General features: G+C 38.3%; 1 protein-coding gene and 1 long non-coding RNA gene across 2 annotated transcripts; both read left to right on the forward strand.

Annotated features, from left to right (window-relative positions):
• The first annotated feature begins 1,787 nt into the window (after positions 1-1,787).
• LOC113059298 (AT-rich interactive domain-containing protein 1A-like) lies at positions 1,788-14,894 on the forward strand. Its single transcript, XM_026227687.1, has 4 exons — positions 1,788-3,412; positions 11,058-11,255; positions 12,910-13,522; positions 14,834-14,894. Exons 1-4 carry the CDS (start codon positions 2,513-2,515, stop codon positions 14,854-14,856), a joined length of 1,734 nt encoding a protein of 577 aa, XP_026083472.1. The 5' UTR covers positions 1,788-2,512; the 3' UTR covers positions 14,857-14,894.
• Positions 14,895-14,913: 19 nt separating this feature from the next.
• Positions 14,914-17,073, forward strand: LOC113059299 (uncharacterized). Its single transcript, XR_003278076.1, has 4 exons — positions 14,914-14,945; positions 16,314-16,520; positions 16,825-16,914; positions 17,024-17,073. It is a non-coding gene; the product is annotated as an uncharacterized LOC113059299 (long non-coding RNA).
• Positions 17,074-17,161: the final 88 nt, after the last annotated feature.

Genomic DNA, 17,161 nt, shown 5'->3' on the forward strand with positions numbered 1-17,161 from the left:
TAAACTAAAAAAAGCTATCTATCTATATATATATATATATATATATATATATATAAATGACAAAAACATGAAATTGCTAAACTTTTGACTAAAATTATTGATATTAGCATTAGCTGAAGGTATAAAATGGAAATCATTTGCTAATGTAAAAAAAAAAAAACGGGAAAAAATGACAGAATGGCATCAAATTCAAAATTCTAATTCATTTTTGGCCTATATAAAAAGTGCTGTGATAATTAAGTCTTTACAATACATCTCTAGGTCTCTGCTAATCTGATGTATAAAATAACATAATTTATGTCTTTTGTATTTTTTGTGCTATACTCTACATTTATAAAATACATTAAATCTCACTATAATATTGACTGGCAAAGGTTTCATATATTTATTTAACAAAGAGCTGTTGGATCTCAAAATCAAAGATATTAAACACTATATCACAGCTCCCATCAATTATTTTATTTCCAACTTCTTTGCTGGGGAGAAAAACATTCCCCAGATTCGATATGCTGTAGGATCTCCCTACTTCACAGGACACAGCTAGAGTTGGCCAGAAAGGCTAGCGGCTCTGCATTGCATTAAGGTTGTGTGCTGCTCTGCTCTGCTCTGCCCATCCCCCACACTGAGATACCAAAGCAGAGCTGTGCTGCTTTTGCAAGCAGCAAAGCTTCAGCTCGAGTGAGAGGCAGGCAGGGAGAGAGAGAGAGAGAGGGGTGGGGGGTTGAAGAGAACGAGAGACGCTGTGTTATTCTCCTAAAAAGATATTTTTCCCCAGAGATCCTTTCTCTGTGTCTTTTTAGATTCAAAACTGAACCACAGTATAAATAGATGGACTTATTTTGTGACAAATGATGATAATGTATTCTGCCTTTCAACCACTTTGTGTGGTTTATCTGATTTTCTTTTTTTCTCGTGCTCTCTCCCTCCCTCTCTTTTTCATTTTCACTTCCTGCTCGCAGACTAGCTCAACCCACCACCAACCCTCCCTTCTCTTACTTTTCTAACGCATTTCAATCAGCACATCCCCCTAAAACAGTGTTTCTCAACCGGTTTGACTAACCCAACACCAGCTACAATTGTTTTTCATATAAAATAATAATGCAATGTATTGATAAATACATGTATAGACCCTATTATATGACATGTATTAACATAACTTTGCCTAAAAGGACAAATTTGCTATTTTAAAATGATTGCACACCCACCATCGTGCATAATCTGCATTCACTGTGTCCTGTAGTGTATTTCATTTTACCTTGCATAGTTTTGATGATGTTGGCATACGTTTCTACCAAGTGACAGATGAATTTGTACCAAAATACCAAATGGACAGCTTCTGACAACCAGAAAAAGTTTAATATATAAGCTATGAGATATACAGTATATATATGAAATGTATTTTACTGTGCTGTCTCTCCACATGTAACAAAGTCAAGTCAAAGTCAACGTCTGTTTTGTTGTCAATTCTTCCACATGTACAGCACATACATACATACAGAGAATTGAAATTGTGTTACTCTCAGACCCTTGGTGCATACAGAGAACACTAACAACAGAGCATAAAAATACATAGATACAGATTAAATATATAATACAACTATTCAAATAAGGGTATGTAAAAATAAAATAAATAAAAATAAAATAAAATAAAGCAGCACATGGCAGATAGATTGCAATCCAGTGAAGTAAACAAACAGTGTAGATACAATGATTGTAGTGCAAAAGAGCTACAATAGTCAAGTGCATATAGTATGTTATAATATAAATGTTGCATTGTTATTGTTTTTTACTGTACTAACCTGAAACATCAGTTAACAAATAAGTTGTTGGGATGTTAGATTCATTCATTAACATATATTTAACCAGGCAAGTCAAAAATCAACCTCTTGAACACCAGAAATAGGCCTACATACAATGCCTGTGTCTGTGTGTGTGCAGACTTTGGTATTTTATAGGCAGTTCCTCTGCAAAACCAGTAAGACGAGCTTACTTCAGGGAGAGATTGCATGCCACTAATGCAATTGTCATGTCTGGCTATATGGTTTCATACAGTTCACTACAGCCACAGTTTTCCCACCAAAATCTGTTTGAGGAGCAGTTTTTAACCCTGCCGTTATGCAACGTCAATTTAACACTCCCCTCTACCCAGCCCCCCGTCTCTGAATCCATTCCGCACTCTGAAGAGTCCGAGCCGTGTTTTACTGCTCTCGGCGCACCTCGGTAAAATGGCTGTATCCAAGTGAGCCTCGTGCTGGTGTGATCCGTTCCTCGTCTGTAGTCTACTTCTGCAACAGAACCCCCACAAATTCCGTGTCGGTTAAATTTCATTTCCCGGGAACTCGGTGCGATAAAGTCTAAAAAAAACGAAGCCGAAGATGGGGTCCGGATTCGGTCCGGCGTAAGGAGTGGGGATGAGTCGGGACACGGGTAAATTGTTGTAAAACTATTGTATTTACATTCAATGTTTCGCGTTTGATTGTGACCGACTCGCCGAGAGGGAGAGGGGGAGATCATGGCCGCTCAGGTCGCCAGCGCTACCTCTCTCAACACCAGCCCGCCTTCCGAGCTGAAAAAACCGGATCGAGACCCAAAGGAGGAGTCGGTACCGGGGGAGAAGCACCAGGAAAATAAGGAGCCGGGACTAGAGAGTGGATCTCCGGCTCGCGGGGAACTGCAGGACCGGGCCGATGTGGGAAATGCTGGGGGAGGAGGGGAGTCGGATATGAAAAACGGCAACGGGAATCCGTCGAGGGTGAACAATAATCAAAATGATACCACCGGGCCGGAGGGGAACAACCACCCCGGGATGGTACACCATCACGCGCCCGGGTTTCAGTCAGCTTCCTATAACTACGTTCAGCACTACAGCCGGGCCCCTTTTCATCAACATGGCGGACAACAAAGCCCTGGCATGGCAGCTGCAGCGGGGCCAGGCGCGTTATCGGGCAGCATGATGGACCCCTATCAGCCCAACTCCCATGATCACGGCTTCCCGAACCACCAGTACAACAGCTACAGTCCGTTCGGGAACCGAAGCCCGTACCCGGGCCAGAGCTACGGCATGAACTCTCCGCGCAGCGCTCCTCAAGCTCAGGCAGTAGGGGGGCAGTCAGCCAAGCAGCAGCAGCCAGCAGCGGCTGCATCTTACAGCAATCAGCGGTATAACATGGGAAACCCGCAGCCAACATCCACCCCGACCCTCAACCAGCTCCTCACCTCACCCAGCAGTGCCCGGGGCTACCCAAGTTACCCACCGAGCGACTACAACAGCCAGGACGGTGCTAAGGGACCAGCAGATATGGGTAGCAGCAGCGGGCAGTACGGTGGGGGCCATCCGGGTTGGCAACAAAGGACCCATCACCCGTCACCCATGAGTCCTGGAAGTACCGGGCAACCCTTGGGTAGAAACCAGGTAAAATTACAACCCTACTGCCTTCAAAAACGGTCTCTCTCTCGCTTTGCTAAAGTGGTTGAAACGCACTGTGCTTGCTATTGTCTGAGCAAGAGACCATAAAATGGCTGCCTCCTTGGTTTTCCATAGCTGCTCATAATTTTACACTTTATATTTAGTTAAAACAACCAAACTTTCGAAACGCCACAAGCTTCGTGGTTGGACGTGTGTTGTGAGTTGAAAGCTGTTGACTATTATTGCTCGTATTGAAGGTAAATCTCCGATTGAAAATGCGTATTTAGCTCAGGCTGCTTCTCCACCAAGAAGGCTTAAACGCATTTAGCTTTTCCCTCAAACGCCTTTGTGTTTTATATGCTGTATTGTTCTGTATATACATCTAATAGGATATATTTAACCGGTTGGTGTGTTGTTTTTCAGTTCTGATGTTAATTATGAGGGTGGTTAACATAATATAAGCGGATATTTTATGTGGAAAAACCCGTCTTGTGTAAACCGATAACGTGTGTCACACATTTGTAGTAGAGAAACATAAACTAGTTATCGTTATTGTGGTCCATAGTGTATTTAAATACAGTTTAAATTGACGTTACAAGCACATTTGATGAGGAAAAGCTTCATTTTAAAAGCGTGGACTCAGTTGATTGTCGGTCTGGATGCGCGCAGCTTGTAAACACAAGCCCAGTGATTTGAGTAAGTGCAGATTGGTTTGCAGTGGGATTTGAATTGTGGAGGTAAAATCCTCCTGTCAAAGACAGGAGACAGTTGGTCTTGGGTTGACATGCTCGCTGAGATCTGATTGGCTCTGCATCCTGTGCTCTTGGCCATTTATAATTGCATATGATGTAACACTGAAACACTTGCTGATTAGTTCATGTTGCTTACCTCCCTCAACCTTTACTGGTGTATTGTATATTAATTTAATATGCAATTACTTAATTCTACATACTGGGAAGTAGGAGTTTATTAATGAAATGACTTAGGATTGCAATCAGACATTGATGCTTTGAACAGTAATTGTTTTATAAAGTTTTAACAATGTGCATTTATATAAATATTTATATATGTATGTATAATAACATAAAATGCAAATGTATGCATTTATAAAAAGGATGCATGTCAGTCATCATGTCAAGAATATTTATTTTATAGGAGAAAAATAAATAAATAAATTGTAACTAAAAATGCACATTTTTTGCAGATCCTATTGTTCATATCTGTTGTAATGGTGTGTTAGACCAAGATTTTATTCAAAGCAACTTTTGTGATGAAACCAGAAAGCTTCCCATGTCAGAGGTGACTGGGAATCTTTAGTGCTTTTACGTTTCGGTTATTGAAGACACTTGAAATCTCCGAGTCTTATTCCTCTAGCCTGTTGGATATTGAAGGAGAAAATCTTTTTGGATTCTTTTTAACTCATGCCAGTTGTTTACAGTATGATGATGTGCACTGTTTCCTGTCAGTTTGTCCTCTGCATGCTAAATGCTTGTTCATGTGGCGCTTATCATGTTTGTTTATCTTTCATATGTCTAAACACTTTTAAGTGCAATTTCAAGGTTGAACAACATCTGTTTATCACAGTTAACTTAGTTTCTCATACTAGGTCGAGGCTAAACATGCTTCAGTTTTGTTGGGGATAAGGGGATTGGAAGATTTTCTTTTTGCCTGGGTTATTTTTTTTCGATTTTGTTTTCTTGTTTAAAATTTTTCTTTTTGAATAACTATATGATAGGGCTGGGCGATATATCAAACACAATGATCACACGCATTAAGTCAGTAAATCTGGTTCTGTGATTACTGCTAAATCGCCATTTTCTTTCAAATAGAGCAGCAATTAATAGACAGAGTCGTAGTTCACTGACAAGCTATGCAATATCGCGTTCATTATTGCAGATGTATCGCCTTCGATATTGAACGTGATATTGTGTAGCTAGTCAGTGATCTATGGCTCTGTCTATTAAATGCCGTTCCATTGGAAAGCAGGTGATGGCGATTTACCGTTAATCAGGGAACCGGCTTTACTGACAAAATACGAGTGACAATCGCATGCAATATATCGCCCAGCCCTACTATATGACATTGTGAAATTATAACCTGTGAAAAATAGTTTTTATACCAGAAACTCAATCCTCCTCTTTTTCTGCCTTCTTTGAGAAAGTCCTTATAATCTGAGCATTATTCCTTTTTGTTAAAGACGTTTATGATCTATGTAGGATTGCTCTTTTTTTTTATAATTAGCTTTTCTTGGGAAATGTCTGTTTATTAGGGAAATTCTTGTCGAGGTGAAGACTGATCTGTGAGTTTACAGGCAGTGGATATCTGCAATATTGTTTGATGGTTTGGTCCTCAGAATTTCCACATCATCTGTATATGGGCACACATATGTCAGGTATCGTCATTAAAATGTTGATTGGTTTTCAAACCATGTGACGTAAGCAACCCTACTAACTAGAGATGCACTGATTGATTGGCCAGGGATTGGAATTGGCCGATTTTCCTCGTGATTGGCAACTGGCCAATCAGTCTCGCTTCTTTCCGATTTCGAGCCGATCCGTTTTGTTACCGGTGGCACAGGCAATATTGTCAGCTGTGCTTTCTCGCTCTCTTCTCTGCGACGACTCTTCTCTCTTACATCTCATTTGCTCCAGTTAAATAGTGCTTGTACGCATTATTTTAGTCATTCCCACAGGTTTCGCGCTTACACCAAAAGCACGTACATCACCATTGATCTATATCAGTGGCGCACACAAGCCACGCTTAGTCTCGAACAACTTGAGGGCAACACATACCAAAATGAGTGGCTAACTGCACTAAAATGTTCAAATACATACAAATTATGTCAAAATCCCCGTTTTGGTAAATATGCAGTAAATACAGTCAGTTTTGGAACATTAAATAGTTTAGAAAGAGAAGGTAAGTTGTGTAACAGTATATTGGGTCGTTGGATAATTCTTAAAAGTCCTGTTAATCAAAGAACAAAAGACAAAGAAAATCACTTTCTGCTCTTGACTAACTATATGTTTTATAACTTTAATGGTAAGCATTAATTTGTGTTCAATTTTTGCAATGACGACTACAGAAATTCAGTTTGATAATTTATATTTGATTACTTTAATTTCTGTAGTATTTCTTACCCGAATAAAACTTACTTAAATTGAATAACTTAGTTTCATAGCTCTCTTTATTCTATTGCATTTATTTGTTCTGGTGTTTGCAGTTTTTTTTTTATTTGTCCTTATTTTATTACTTTTTTTTAATGAAAAAAATAACTTTGTGTTAAAGAATAGTAGATTTTTTTTGTATATGCTGTCAATTTTAGTTCTTGGAGAAAAAAAAAACAGAATTGGCAAAAATTGGTATCCGCAGGTCACACTAAAAAAAAAAAACATTGTGAATCGGCCAAGAAAATTGCAACCGGTGCACCTCTACCACTAACTAAAATTCTGATTATACACTACCATTAAAAAGTTTGGAGTCAGTTAAATGCTTTATGTTCACAGAGAGGCTGCTTTAACTTGAGCAAATTGACTAGTAATATCTGTGAAATATTGTTGCAATTTAAAATATCTATTTTTTTTTTTGATTTTTCACTTACTGTCACTTTTGATCAATTGAATGCATCCTTGCTGAATAAAAGTATTAATTAAAAAAACTTACTGACTCCAAACATTAATGTAGGTCTTTCAGATTTTGTACAGTTCTTGGTTATTAATTACATTTGCTTAATTGATTCATTTACATGTTGCTTTGAAGTTTCTGCTATAATTATGTTTTATTTAATCTCAGACAGAGTTATGCTTACTGCAGTGTCAGCGGTCTGTAAGTCTTCTGGTGTCCACCCCATCCCCCATGGCCAATCACAGCGCCCGTCCAGTAGCCTCTCCTGCCAAGGGAGCCCTTACTTTATCTTATGCAGATTAGCCATGTGCTGCTTTTATTTATTTAATTTTTCCATTCGGACACTGGAAAATGTCAAGAGCAGCTTGCACTCAGTCATTTCACACTATGGCGCGTTTTCAGCCATAGACCTCTTTTCAAGGTTTGAACTCAAGCCAGATTCAAAACAAGCCTCCTAGATATTACACAGACATCCTAGATGAGGTTTCACTGGCCCAAATCAGATAGGATGTCACAGTGTACTTTCTTATTTTATTATTTTTCATGTTGTGTTGTTCAGCAATCATGTTTAAGCTTTGGTCATGTTTGAGTCAGTGCCCATCTGTGTATAATGAACAATTGTGCCATTTTTATACAGTCTGACTTACATTACATTACTAGAAAAAAAAGGATTATATATTACTAAACAAAGGGACATTTAAAGTGGTGACTGACATTTGAATGTTGTCACTTTGGTTCCTGGTTTTGCCTCCATCAGTTTAACATTTTATATTAACAAGGATTTCTTATTTGTCATTGTAAAACTTCATTGTCCAGCTTATGCTTGAATGCATCGTTTGTAGGTTGTTATTTGACACTGTAAAACCAAAATCAGTGTTTATTTTTTAATGTTCTGGGTCATCAGATACAAAGATGGAAAGAAGGACATATTAATGTGAGCCATTTTGTACATAAAATTATCAATTATCAATTTCTAAAAATATCAGAGACATCTTTTAAAAATTTCTTTCTTAACTCTTATACTTATACTCTTATACTCTTAAACAGAAATTTACCATATTTGAGGGTTCTTTGAATATAAATACACTTTTTGTAACATAAATGCCTTTATTGTCATTTTCGATCAATTGAATATGTTCTTTATGAAAATAAGTATTAATACAAATGTTACTAACCCCAGCATTTTGAACTGTTTTTAGATATAGCATATGTTTTGTGTAGGTGAAGGCAAGAGAGGAGTTTATTTGGCTGGTGGGAAACATGTATTAAGCTGACCTTCAGGATTTCATTTTTCATGTTGAATAGATTTTACAATCATGAAACAACGGACATTCTGGATGAAAGTATACTTAATGGTTCATGTTTCTGAGGCTATTTTTATTCATTTATTTTCTGTTTAAACATACACGGAGGGGAATTATGATAGAAAAGACAGCATACACTTCTTTTATTTCACTCTGTGAGGCCATCCTTAAAAATATTTTGGTTTGCAGTAAAAAAAAAAAAAAACTTAAAAAAGGGTCTGTAGGAAGGTCTTTTTTTTTTTTTTTTTTTTTTTACGTTTCAGTGAAAAAGTACATTTTGGGGATTATGTAGGTATGAATTTAAACAAATTAGCATATTGTGACGTCACTGATTGGGTCTTCAACCTGTGCTTTCGGGCGCATCATTGCAAACCTCATTTTGATGCAGGCTATATAGACCACAAACAAATGTAAATCTTTGTCATTTGATTTGAGAGACAAGTGTTAATTGAATCGATTGTAAAATCGATTTTGCATGTCTAAATATGTTTTATGTAGCAAATAACACCCAATATAGGTAAATCCACTGACAACAGGCAGGGCGAATGTAAAAATTCAATATATTGGTAAAGACCAATATTTCTGATGATTTATTGGCGTGAAGCTACGTGTATAATGACAAACAGGAGTGCAACATTCTCGAAAAACAATAAGCAGTGTGGACTGCCATAACAATGCAAAACCTTTACTGCAGGCTTCAACATCGCTGTGTTTACAATTAGAAATTTCAACAAAAAAAATCGCATTGCGATTCGGTATCTGTATGCATAAGACTGTCTGAATACCGGCAGAATTCACATTACTGTTGTAAAAAGAGAAACATTGTGCAGAAGTATTATTTGCTGTTATGCGTGCGTGTCCGAAGCTGCAGTTGCTGTGTGACGCGTGTTCCAAAGAAAAAAACTGGACACGCTCTGAGAGAAGGTCGTTAAAATAAATTTCCTGTTTTCGTTTTCGAAACTTTTGTTGGTTGTTCCAGTCGATTTGTGAAAAATGGTTTTCAGACAGTCGACATGGTCACGGTTTTAGTCTAGACGTGAGAAGGAATGGGATGGGTTTTAATTAATTATTTAATGTGTTTTGGTGACCAAACCCTTATGAGTTTGAACTGTGACCGCGAACATTTTGTTTACTGCAGCCGCAGCCATCATTACCAAGCACGAACCATTGACTCTTACAGTGAATGAGAGGACACTAAGTGAACGCACCGGCAACAGTGTGACATCCGTGTAAACATAGATGACGTCACAGTTTTTTTTTTTTTAAAGAAAGAGCGTAGCCTTTGTTTGTATGTAGGCCTAGGCAATTTATATATTCACAATACTTACTAAAATTAATATTATTTTATAGTTTCTGTATTAGTTGTTTGAAGAGTAAAACATTGGTCAGACTTAACGCAAATTTACGACCGGAAAGTCGGTCGGACTAAAAGCAAAAAAAGATAAACAATTTGAGTCGGTCCTAAATTGACGGGGTCGGTCGGGTTACGGCAAACAAGATTAATTTAAAGGATGGACAGAGTGCGTTTTTTCTTCTCAAGTATGGCAAGTAATTGTTAAGTTGTAAATCTATTGAATGAAATACTCTAATTGAATGCAACACTAGTAATTAAATTGCACTCACTTTTAACACAAAGGAGAACAGGATGTAGTCTCATTGCTGTCCAGCCGTTATCAGGATGTTAATTTTATTAACATTTGCATGCTAATATTTTAATAATGTTAAATACACGCAGTAAAAAAAGTACATGTTTAAGGACACACACAAAAATATGAATATAACTTCATGTCCATGCAGAAAAATCATCGCTTGTGGGGATTGAAGTAAAAGGAAACTGAAGCCTAATTTGTATTTTTGCATTTAAAGTGAGTTCGCAAGCGATCGATGTTTGAATCAGTCATGTTGTCAGTGTGAAAGACTATAAGCTGATGCAATTAACATAGTGCCATGTTCTGCATTTATCAGAAATTAATGTTGGAAACTTGCTGTATTTAGTTTTTCATCTGTTTGTGCAGTTGTTTTGTTCCTAATGTTTGCTAGCTTACAACAAAATGACTGATATTCCAACTCCAATGTTAACTTGACCCCCGCTTCATATTGGACTTCTATGCACCAGCACTCATCTCATTGCAAGTCAAGCTGGACCTCTCCTCACATGTCATTTAAGCCTGGTGTCATTCATTCGGTGCCAAGATTGCCGTCTTTTTTTGAAAAAAGGAAAGGCTGGCTTGGCCGAGGCTCAAGCAGAGCTACAGCTGGGATGTGTTAAATATTCGGCAGACTGCCCTCCATTTGAAATGAGTTATATATAGCACTGTTGACTTCCTTAACTAAGGCTGAGGAAAGGTAACTGTCAGGTTAATAACCGTGGGAATCGGTAGCAGAGGGTTATTTGCTGTCTCTCCTTTTCCTTCTCCTTTTTCCACTATCGTTTCCCCCTCTGGCTGTTCTCTCTCTCTCTCTCTCTCTCTCTCTCCTCTTGTGGTTTCTTGCATTTTTATTTTGTCCTTGCTATTCTTTCATTTCCACCCTGGCTTTTTCAAATCAAATTCTCAAGTGTGGGAGTGTAGTAGTACGGAGTAATGGTTTGATTTAGTGGTTTTGGAAAATGTGTCCTTGAGTTAAAAGATTTGTAGATGTCTTTTGTGTTAAACTCAGTTTATGTTTCTCTGTCATTATTTGTGAGATCCCCTTGCTGAAATCATATTGTCACACTTGCTCCACAGACTCCAGGCTCCATGGATCAAATGGGGAAAATGCGCGGCCAATCGTATGGGTCAGGTGGGCCTTACTCCCAGCAGCCCCATCAAGGGCCTCCTGCAGGGCCCCAGCAGGGGCCTACTTACCCAGGCCAGGGCTACGGGCCCCCTGGCCCTCAGAGATACCCTATGGGCATGCAAGGGCGTATGCAGTACAGCCAGCAGGTCAGTGCTCTTTCTCGATGTTATAAGGCTGCACTGTTGTAGTTAAATGAGTGAATATCCTGGTAATTATAAGTTGTGAAACTAATGCAGATTTTGTAACCTATTGCAATGTGTTTTCTAATTTTATTAGAGGAGGTAAAAAAGAGTTTTGAAGTGTTCTTTTATCATGATTTTGGTGTGCTGGCATCAGTGTTTCTTTTTTTATATATACTTAAGCAAGCTTTTTAAGATTTTAAAGTTAGTTTAGCAGCATAGATACAGACGCACTGTTCTCAAGAAGTAAAGGGGAAAACTTTTGTATGAAGTCAGTTTGATAAGTGTAACGTGAAATTTCAGTTAAATGAAAACGGAATTTTAACAGTAATGCATATAGAAAACTTTGTAGTAATAATATTTAAAGGTGCAATATGACGTTGCTAAAAATAGTTTTTTTAATGTATTTGGTGTTTATGCGGTTTAAGGTTTATGCCCCGCCTTTCTGAAACGTGTAAATTTTTACAAAGCTCATTGGTCTGAAAAACAAGGTGTGCTCTGATTGGACAGCTATCCAGTGCGTTGTGATTGGGCGAATACTTCAAGCATGTGATGGAAATGTTACGCCCTTACCAATCTGTGATGCAGTGACCCGGTGCGACGAAACAAAAAAAATAAAAACCTTTATAAACGAGGCATTTGTTGCATCAAATGGAGACATAATTTCTGATTATACCGATTGTAATTATATAATTTATTACAACCTAAATTCCACATTGTTTTCAAATGTTTTATTCACCAAATATTGCCTGGATATGTTCCGTTTAATTTCAGAGTGGACCATTTGGTAAAAAAAAAAAAAGAATGAATGAGATTTGTTACAGTATTTTGAAGTAAAAAGATTTTTGGGGAGCTTTAATTTATCGTTAAATCACATTGTATCATAGTGTTTGGTGTTACAAAGCTTGATAAAAATAGCAATATGTAGTGTATTGTGTCCCATGTATCATGGGATCTTTAGCCCTTCCTAGCCTTAATGAATAATTACAAATGTGATGCTGGACAAGGTCACACTTTCTGGTACAGTAAATACAATTTATCCATGCCTTATACAGGGAATAGAAAGGGATAAAAGTTGTAGGACTTTGTAGAGGTATATTGGGTGCCCTAACCCCATCTTATCTTCTTTAGGAATAAACTCTTTCTCCTTGTGTTGATATTTATTCATCTGAACTCATATTAACAATGTCAGTGAAATTTTAACATGATTATTTCCACAGCTTGTAAGAGCCATTGAAATTTCTGATGATTCTGCTAATACTGAGTGCTAAAACACTTCGTTTTGTCACATTTAAATCTCATTTAAATTTAAATTTTTAAAAAGTAGCAATTTACAACTATAAGTTCTCATCCTTTAATGAAGAATGACTGGAGAAGTAATGGATATTCAAGTCACTCAAGTTTACTTTTAGAAGGCTTAATACAACATAGATTGCTTCAAAGCAGTTTTACAACCATAAACAGGAGAAACAGTCGGTGTCAAAAAAGGTGGAAGCCTTGTCTGTAGCATGTTAATAAAAGGAAGTGTTTCTTTTGGTCTATTTACCCGCATGATATAAATCGATGTGGGGAAATGCCATGAGTTCAATGATCTTTAGTGCCATCCTACTTGTTTCCGCAGATGCCATCATATGGACAGCAGGGACCAGGCGGTTACGTGCAGCAGGGACAGCAGCCGTATTACGGCCAGCACGGTCAGGGGTCTCACTCGGGACAGCAGCAGTCACCATACCCCCAGCCTTCCCCTGGGCAACCAGGAGGGTCAGGGACCTTATTCACAGCAACCCCATGTCCCCCAGTCCTCTGGCCCACATGGACAGGCTGGCCCTCCTTACCAACAACCCCACATGCCACAGGGGCAGATGACCGGCCCTTCGCCTGGCCCATCCCAGTCCCCGTACTCACAGTCCTCGGCAGCACCCCAGTCTACCCAGTCTCCATATCCACAGCAACAGGTGCCTCAGTCCCAGCCCTCGCAGCAGGGGAGCTCCCAGGCTCCTCCTGCATCCCAACCCAGTTACCCGTCTGGCCAAGGCCCCCAACAACAACCGCAGCAGCCACCGCCAACATCACAGCAGCCACCGCAGACACCCACACCTGCTTCCCAGCCGCCTGCGGGACACGGACCGATGCCGCAGGGACAGCCCACAGCATACTCTCAAAATCCCCCACAACAACAACAGCAGCAGCAGCAGCAACAATCGCCATTTCAGCGTTTTCCTCCTCCTCCTCAGGTAACTTAAGCTTTCTGCTTTTGTATTAAAGTTGTGGTTCAGGGTGGGATGAAAATGAGAGAATTAAAAGTGAGAGACTGTCCTCCAGCAATGGTTAAAAGGATAGGTAATGCTTTACAAAGAAATTTAGTTAACAGTTAATGCATTAAGTATCATAAATTAACAATGATCAACACTTCTACAGCATTTATTGTCTTTGGGTAATGTTAATGTTTTCATACGCTAGTGTTCAAAGATTTGGGGTCAGTATGATTTAAATTTTTTTGTAAGAGGTTGATACTTCCAGTGTGTATTTATTAAATTCATGAAAAGTGACATTATAGACATTTATAATGTTGGTAAACATTATTTGATTCCCAAGTAAATTCTATCCTTTTGAAGATGATTTCTCATTCCTGGTTTCTGATCATACATTTTATGCAACATTGCTGTTTTTAGCATTGATCATGTTACTTGCACAAAAAATCTGCACATTAATTAGTGTCACATGATCCTTGAAAAATAAAGACTTGAGTAATGGCTTTTCCATATTCGGCTTTTCCTTAACAGGAATACATTGCATATAAAAAATAGAAAGTCATTATTGTATATTGTAAAAAATATTTCACAGTGTTACTGTTTAAAAAAATTTGATCCGATAAATGCAGTCTTGGTGAGCATAAGAGACTGTTTGAGAAACATTAAAAACTCCTATTTTCTGTATTCTATATTTTCTTATATTTTTATAATATATAGAACATTAGTTAACAGTGAACAATAGTACATTTATGATTCAACAGTATTTATCTAGTTTAAGAAAATAAATAAAACAATTAGTCAAAATGAAATTAAATATTAGTTAGCTTAAACCTAAAACATTAATGATAAGAAATCTAATCTTAGTGTTACTCAAGTATCTGCTAAATAATGTGTAAATGCATAAGTTTTCTACACTGGATGTTTGTTTTTTTTTCATTTCTACCGACCATGTTTATTTGTGAACCTCTGCAATTTAAAGGTGGGATGTTAATAGCATGTTTAATGTTCACTTTCTTTGGTTTGAACTAAATTGGATGACTGCTTTTGCATTTATTTGAAATTAGGAATGCATTTCATTTCACAGTCCTACCACATTTACAGACTTTGTATGGTAATAAAAGCATTATTGTAACTGGTTTATTATTAACGTACAAAAACAGAAAACTTATATTACTAACAGTGAGACTGACCTAAACCTACAATGTAATATCTGTCAGCAAAAACATCTGTACATGCATCCACTGCCCTAAATACCTATATAGACTGACCTGGGCTGACTTTTTCCATCCACAGGAGATTTCCCAGGAGTCATTTAGCTCCAGTCCAGCGCTCCCCCCTCCTGGTCCGCCTTTGGCATCGAAGAGCAGCACAGAAGGACATACAGGGCAGACCCTCCAGTCTACCAGTGAGTCTGACACTTTCATTTCACACAAGCTTGTTGACCGCGTCCAACCACATTTTAACATGCATTGTGAATTTGACAGATTCACAAATGCACAATCAAGTTGTTTGTCAAATGCTCTTTTTTCTGTAGACTTCTAGAGCAAAGTAATTAGCTTGGAGATGTGAGCATAATTCAGCCTCAGCTGCACCTTTATCTCAGGAGTGATTATGTAGGACTTTTGGGGTTGTTGCTAAAATGAAGAACTTCATGCGGCCTGTCACGAAAATCTATGCTGTCAGTTCTCTCTGTACCATTTTTTTTTGTGTGTGAGTATGACTTGTGAGACTGTGTTTGAAAAGGACACACAGAGAGACACCCAGCTGTGCTGACTCAGCACACATGTGCAGTCGACTACCGTAGCTATGGAAACCTCAGGGACGCCGTGATCTCACTTTTTTTCCACCTCCTAGATAAGATAAATAAGGCCAGCACTGTGGTTGTGTGATTGTATGTGTACCGAGAGCCCCTTAAAGTGTGTGTGTGTCTCAGAGAGGAAAAAAATAGAACCAGAGTTCATTGTTGCCGAGTGGAAGTAGCTGTCATCAGGAGATTTATTCTAAAGAAGGAACATTTTTGTGCTATAATTACATTTTGATTTTAGTTTAGCTTTTTGTTAGTTTTTTCAGTACAGAATATGTATCTTGCCTTGGACTAACAATTAAGCAACAAACCCTATTCATAGCCTGCAAGACATGTGATCTTGAATGTGGTTTTTATTTCTTCTTTTTTTAGCAATATTCTTTAAAATCTGTGAAAGCTGATGTTGCTGATAGGTTAGGAAATATTAGTGAGATAAGATAATGCCACGAAGAGTTCTTTTGAGACAGCTGACAGCTTCATTTTTAAAAGCCCTCGCAGAAATGCTGGAATACCTGATAACAGCTGAGCCTATTTTTTACATTTTTTTCTCTATGGGAACACAGATACATTTCCAAGTATGTTCATAATTTGCAGTGCATAAAATAGAAATGACATGCGCTTTCTAACTGCATGTTATTGGTCTTACAGTGACCGATTCCATTTTTATTTTAATTCATAATCACATATCTCAAACTTCAGTGAAACAACAGACTTTTCTCTGGTGACACATGCCAGACTCATTTAGTCTGCTTAAACCGACGATGGCAAGCTAACGTTCAGATCTGCCATTAATTTAATCAACCATCATTGGATAGATCCCCGTCCTCCTGTTTTTTTTTTCTTTTTCTTTTTTTTAATGTTTTTTTTTCTTCTTTACCAAAAATATGGAAGAAAAGATCTGTCACTACTTACATTGAGACTTTAATCTTAGTTTTTTCTGACATTCCTTCTACGGTTCTCTTTGCTTAGGATCTATCCGGTTCTATTGATGACTTACCTACTGGTACGGAGGGTGCTCTGAGCCCTGGAGTCAGCACATCTGGAGTATCCAGCAGTCAAGGAGAACAGAGCAATCCAGCACAGTCACCCTTCTCCCCCCACACCTCTCCCCCAGTGGCTCGCCTGCCAGCGCCTCGGCATCTCGTTCTGGCCCACTGTCCCCTGCCACGATGCCAGGTATGGCTGTACCTTAACTATGTTGAAACAATCAAATGTGTTATTGGCACTTTATGGGGCAGTCATCATGAAAATGGTTTTGGAATAGTTATAAAGATTAGATGTATATAATATTTTGTTGCTCTAATTGCAATCTGTTTTTTTGAGTATAAGTTGTGGTTCAACTACCAGTTCTTAAGTGCTTAAAACAGTTAAGAAAAAAATGTTTTGTTACAGAGTTACAGAAGTTACAGAATGTCGTTCTTCATTTTAGTTTTACGTTGTTTGTTTTTTTAACCACTATATTTGAATTTTTCATTTATAGGGAACCAGATGCCTCCTCGCCCTTCAAGTGGACAGTCTGATGGGATGATGCACCCTTCAATGAATCAACCTGGCATGGGCCAAGAGAGAGGTAACTCAATCTGTATAAGTTCTACTTGAAAAAGACAGGACTTGTTTTACATCTTGATGCTTTTTTTTTCATTTATTGTGTCAACACATTAATCTTGTTGTCTGCACAGGATATATGCAGAGAAATCCTCCAATGGCACCCTATGGGTCTCCACAGTCCTGGCTCTGCGTTGTCTCCTCGTCAGTCGTCTGGAGGCCAGGTGCCATGCTGGAATGGTCCCTTTTCAGCAGAACAACTCCATGGCAAA

This window comes from Carassius auratus, chromosome 41 (genome assembly GCF_003368295.1).
Source record: "Carassius auratus strain Wakin chromosome 41, ASM336829v1, whole genome shotgun sequence".
NCBI classification, from domain to species: domain Eukaryota; kingdom Metazoa; phylum Chordata; class Actinopteri; order Cypriniformes; family Cyprinidae; genus Carassius; species Carassius auratus.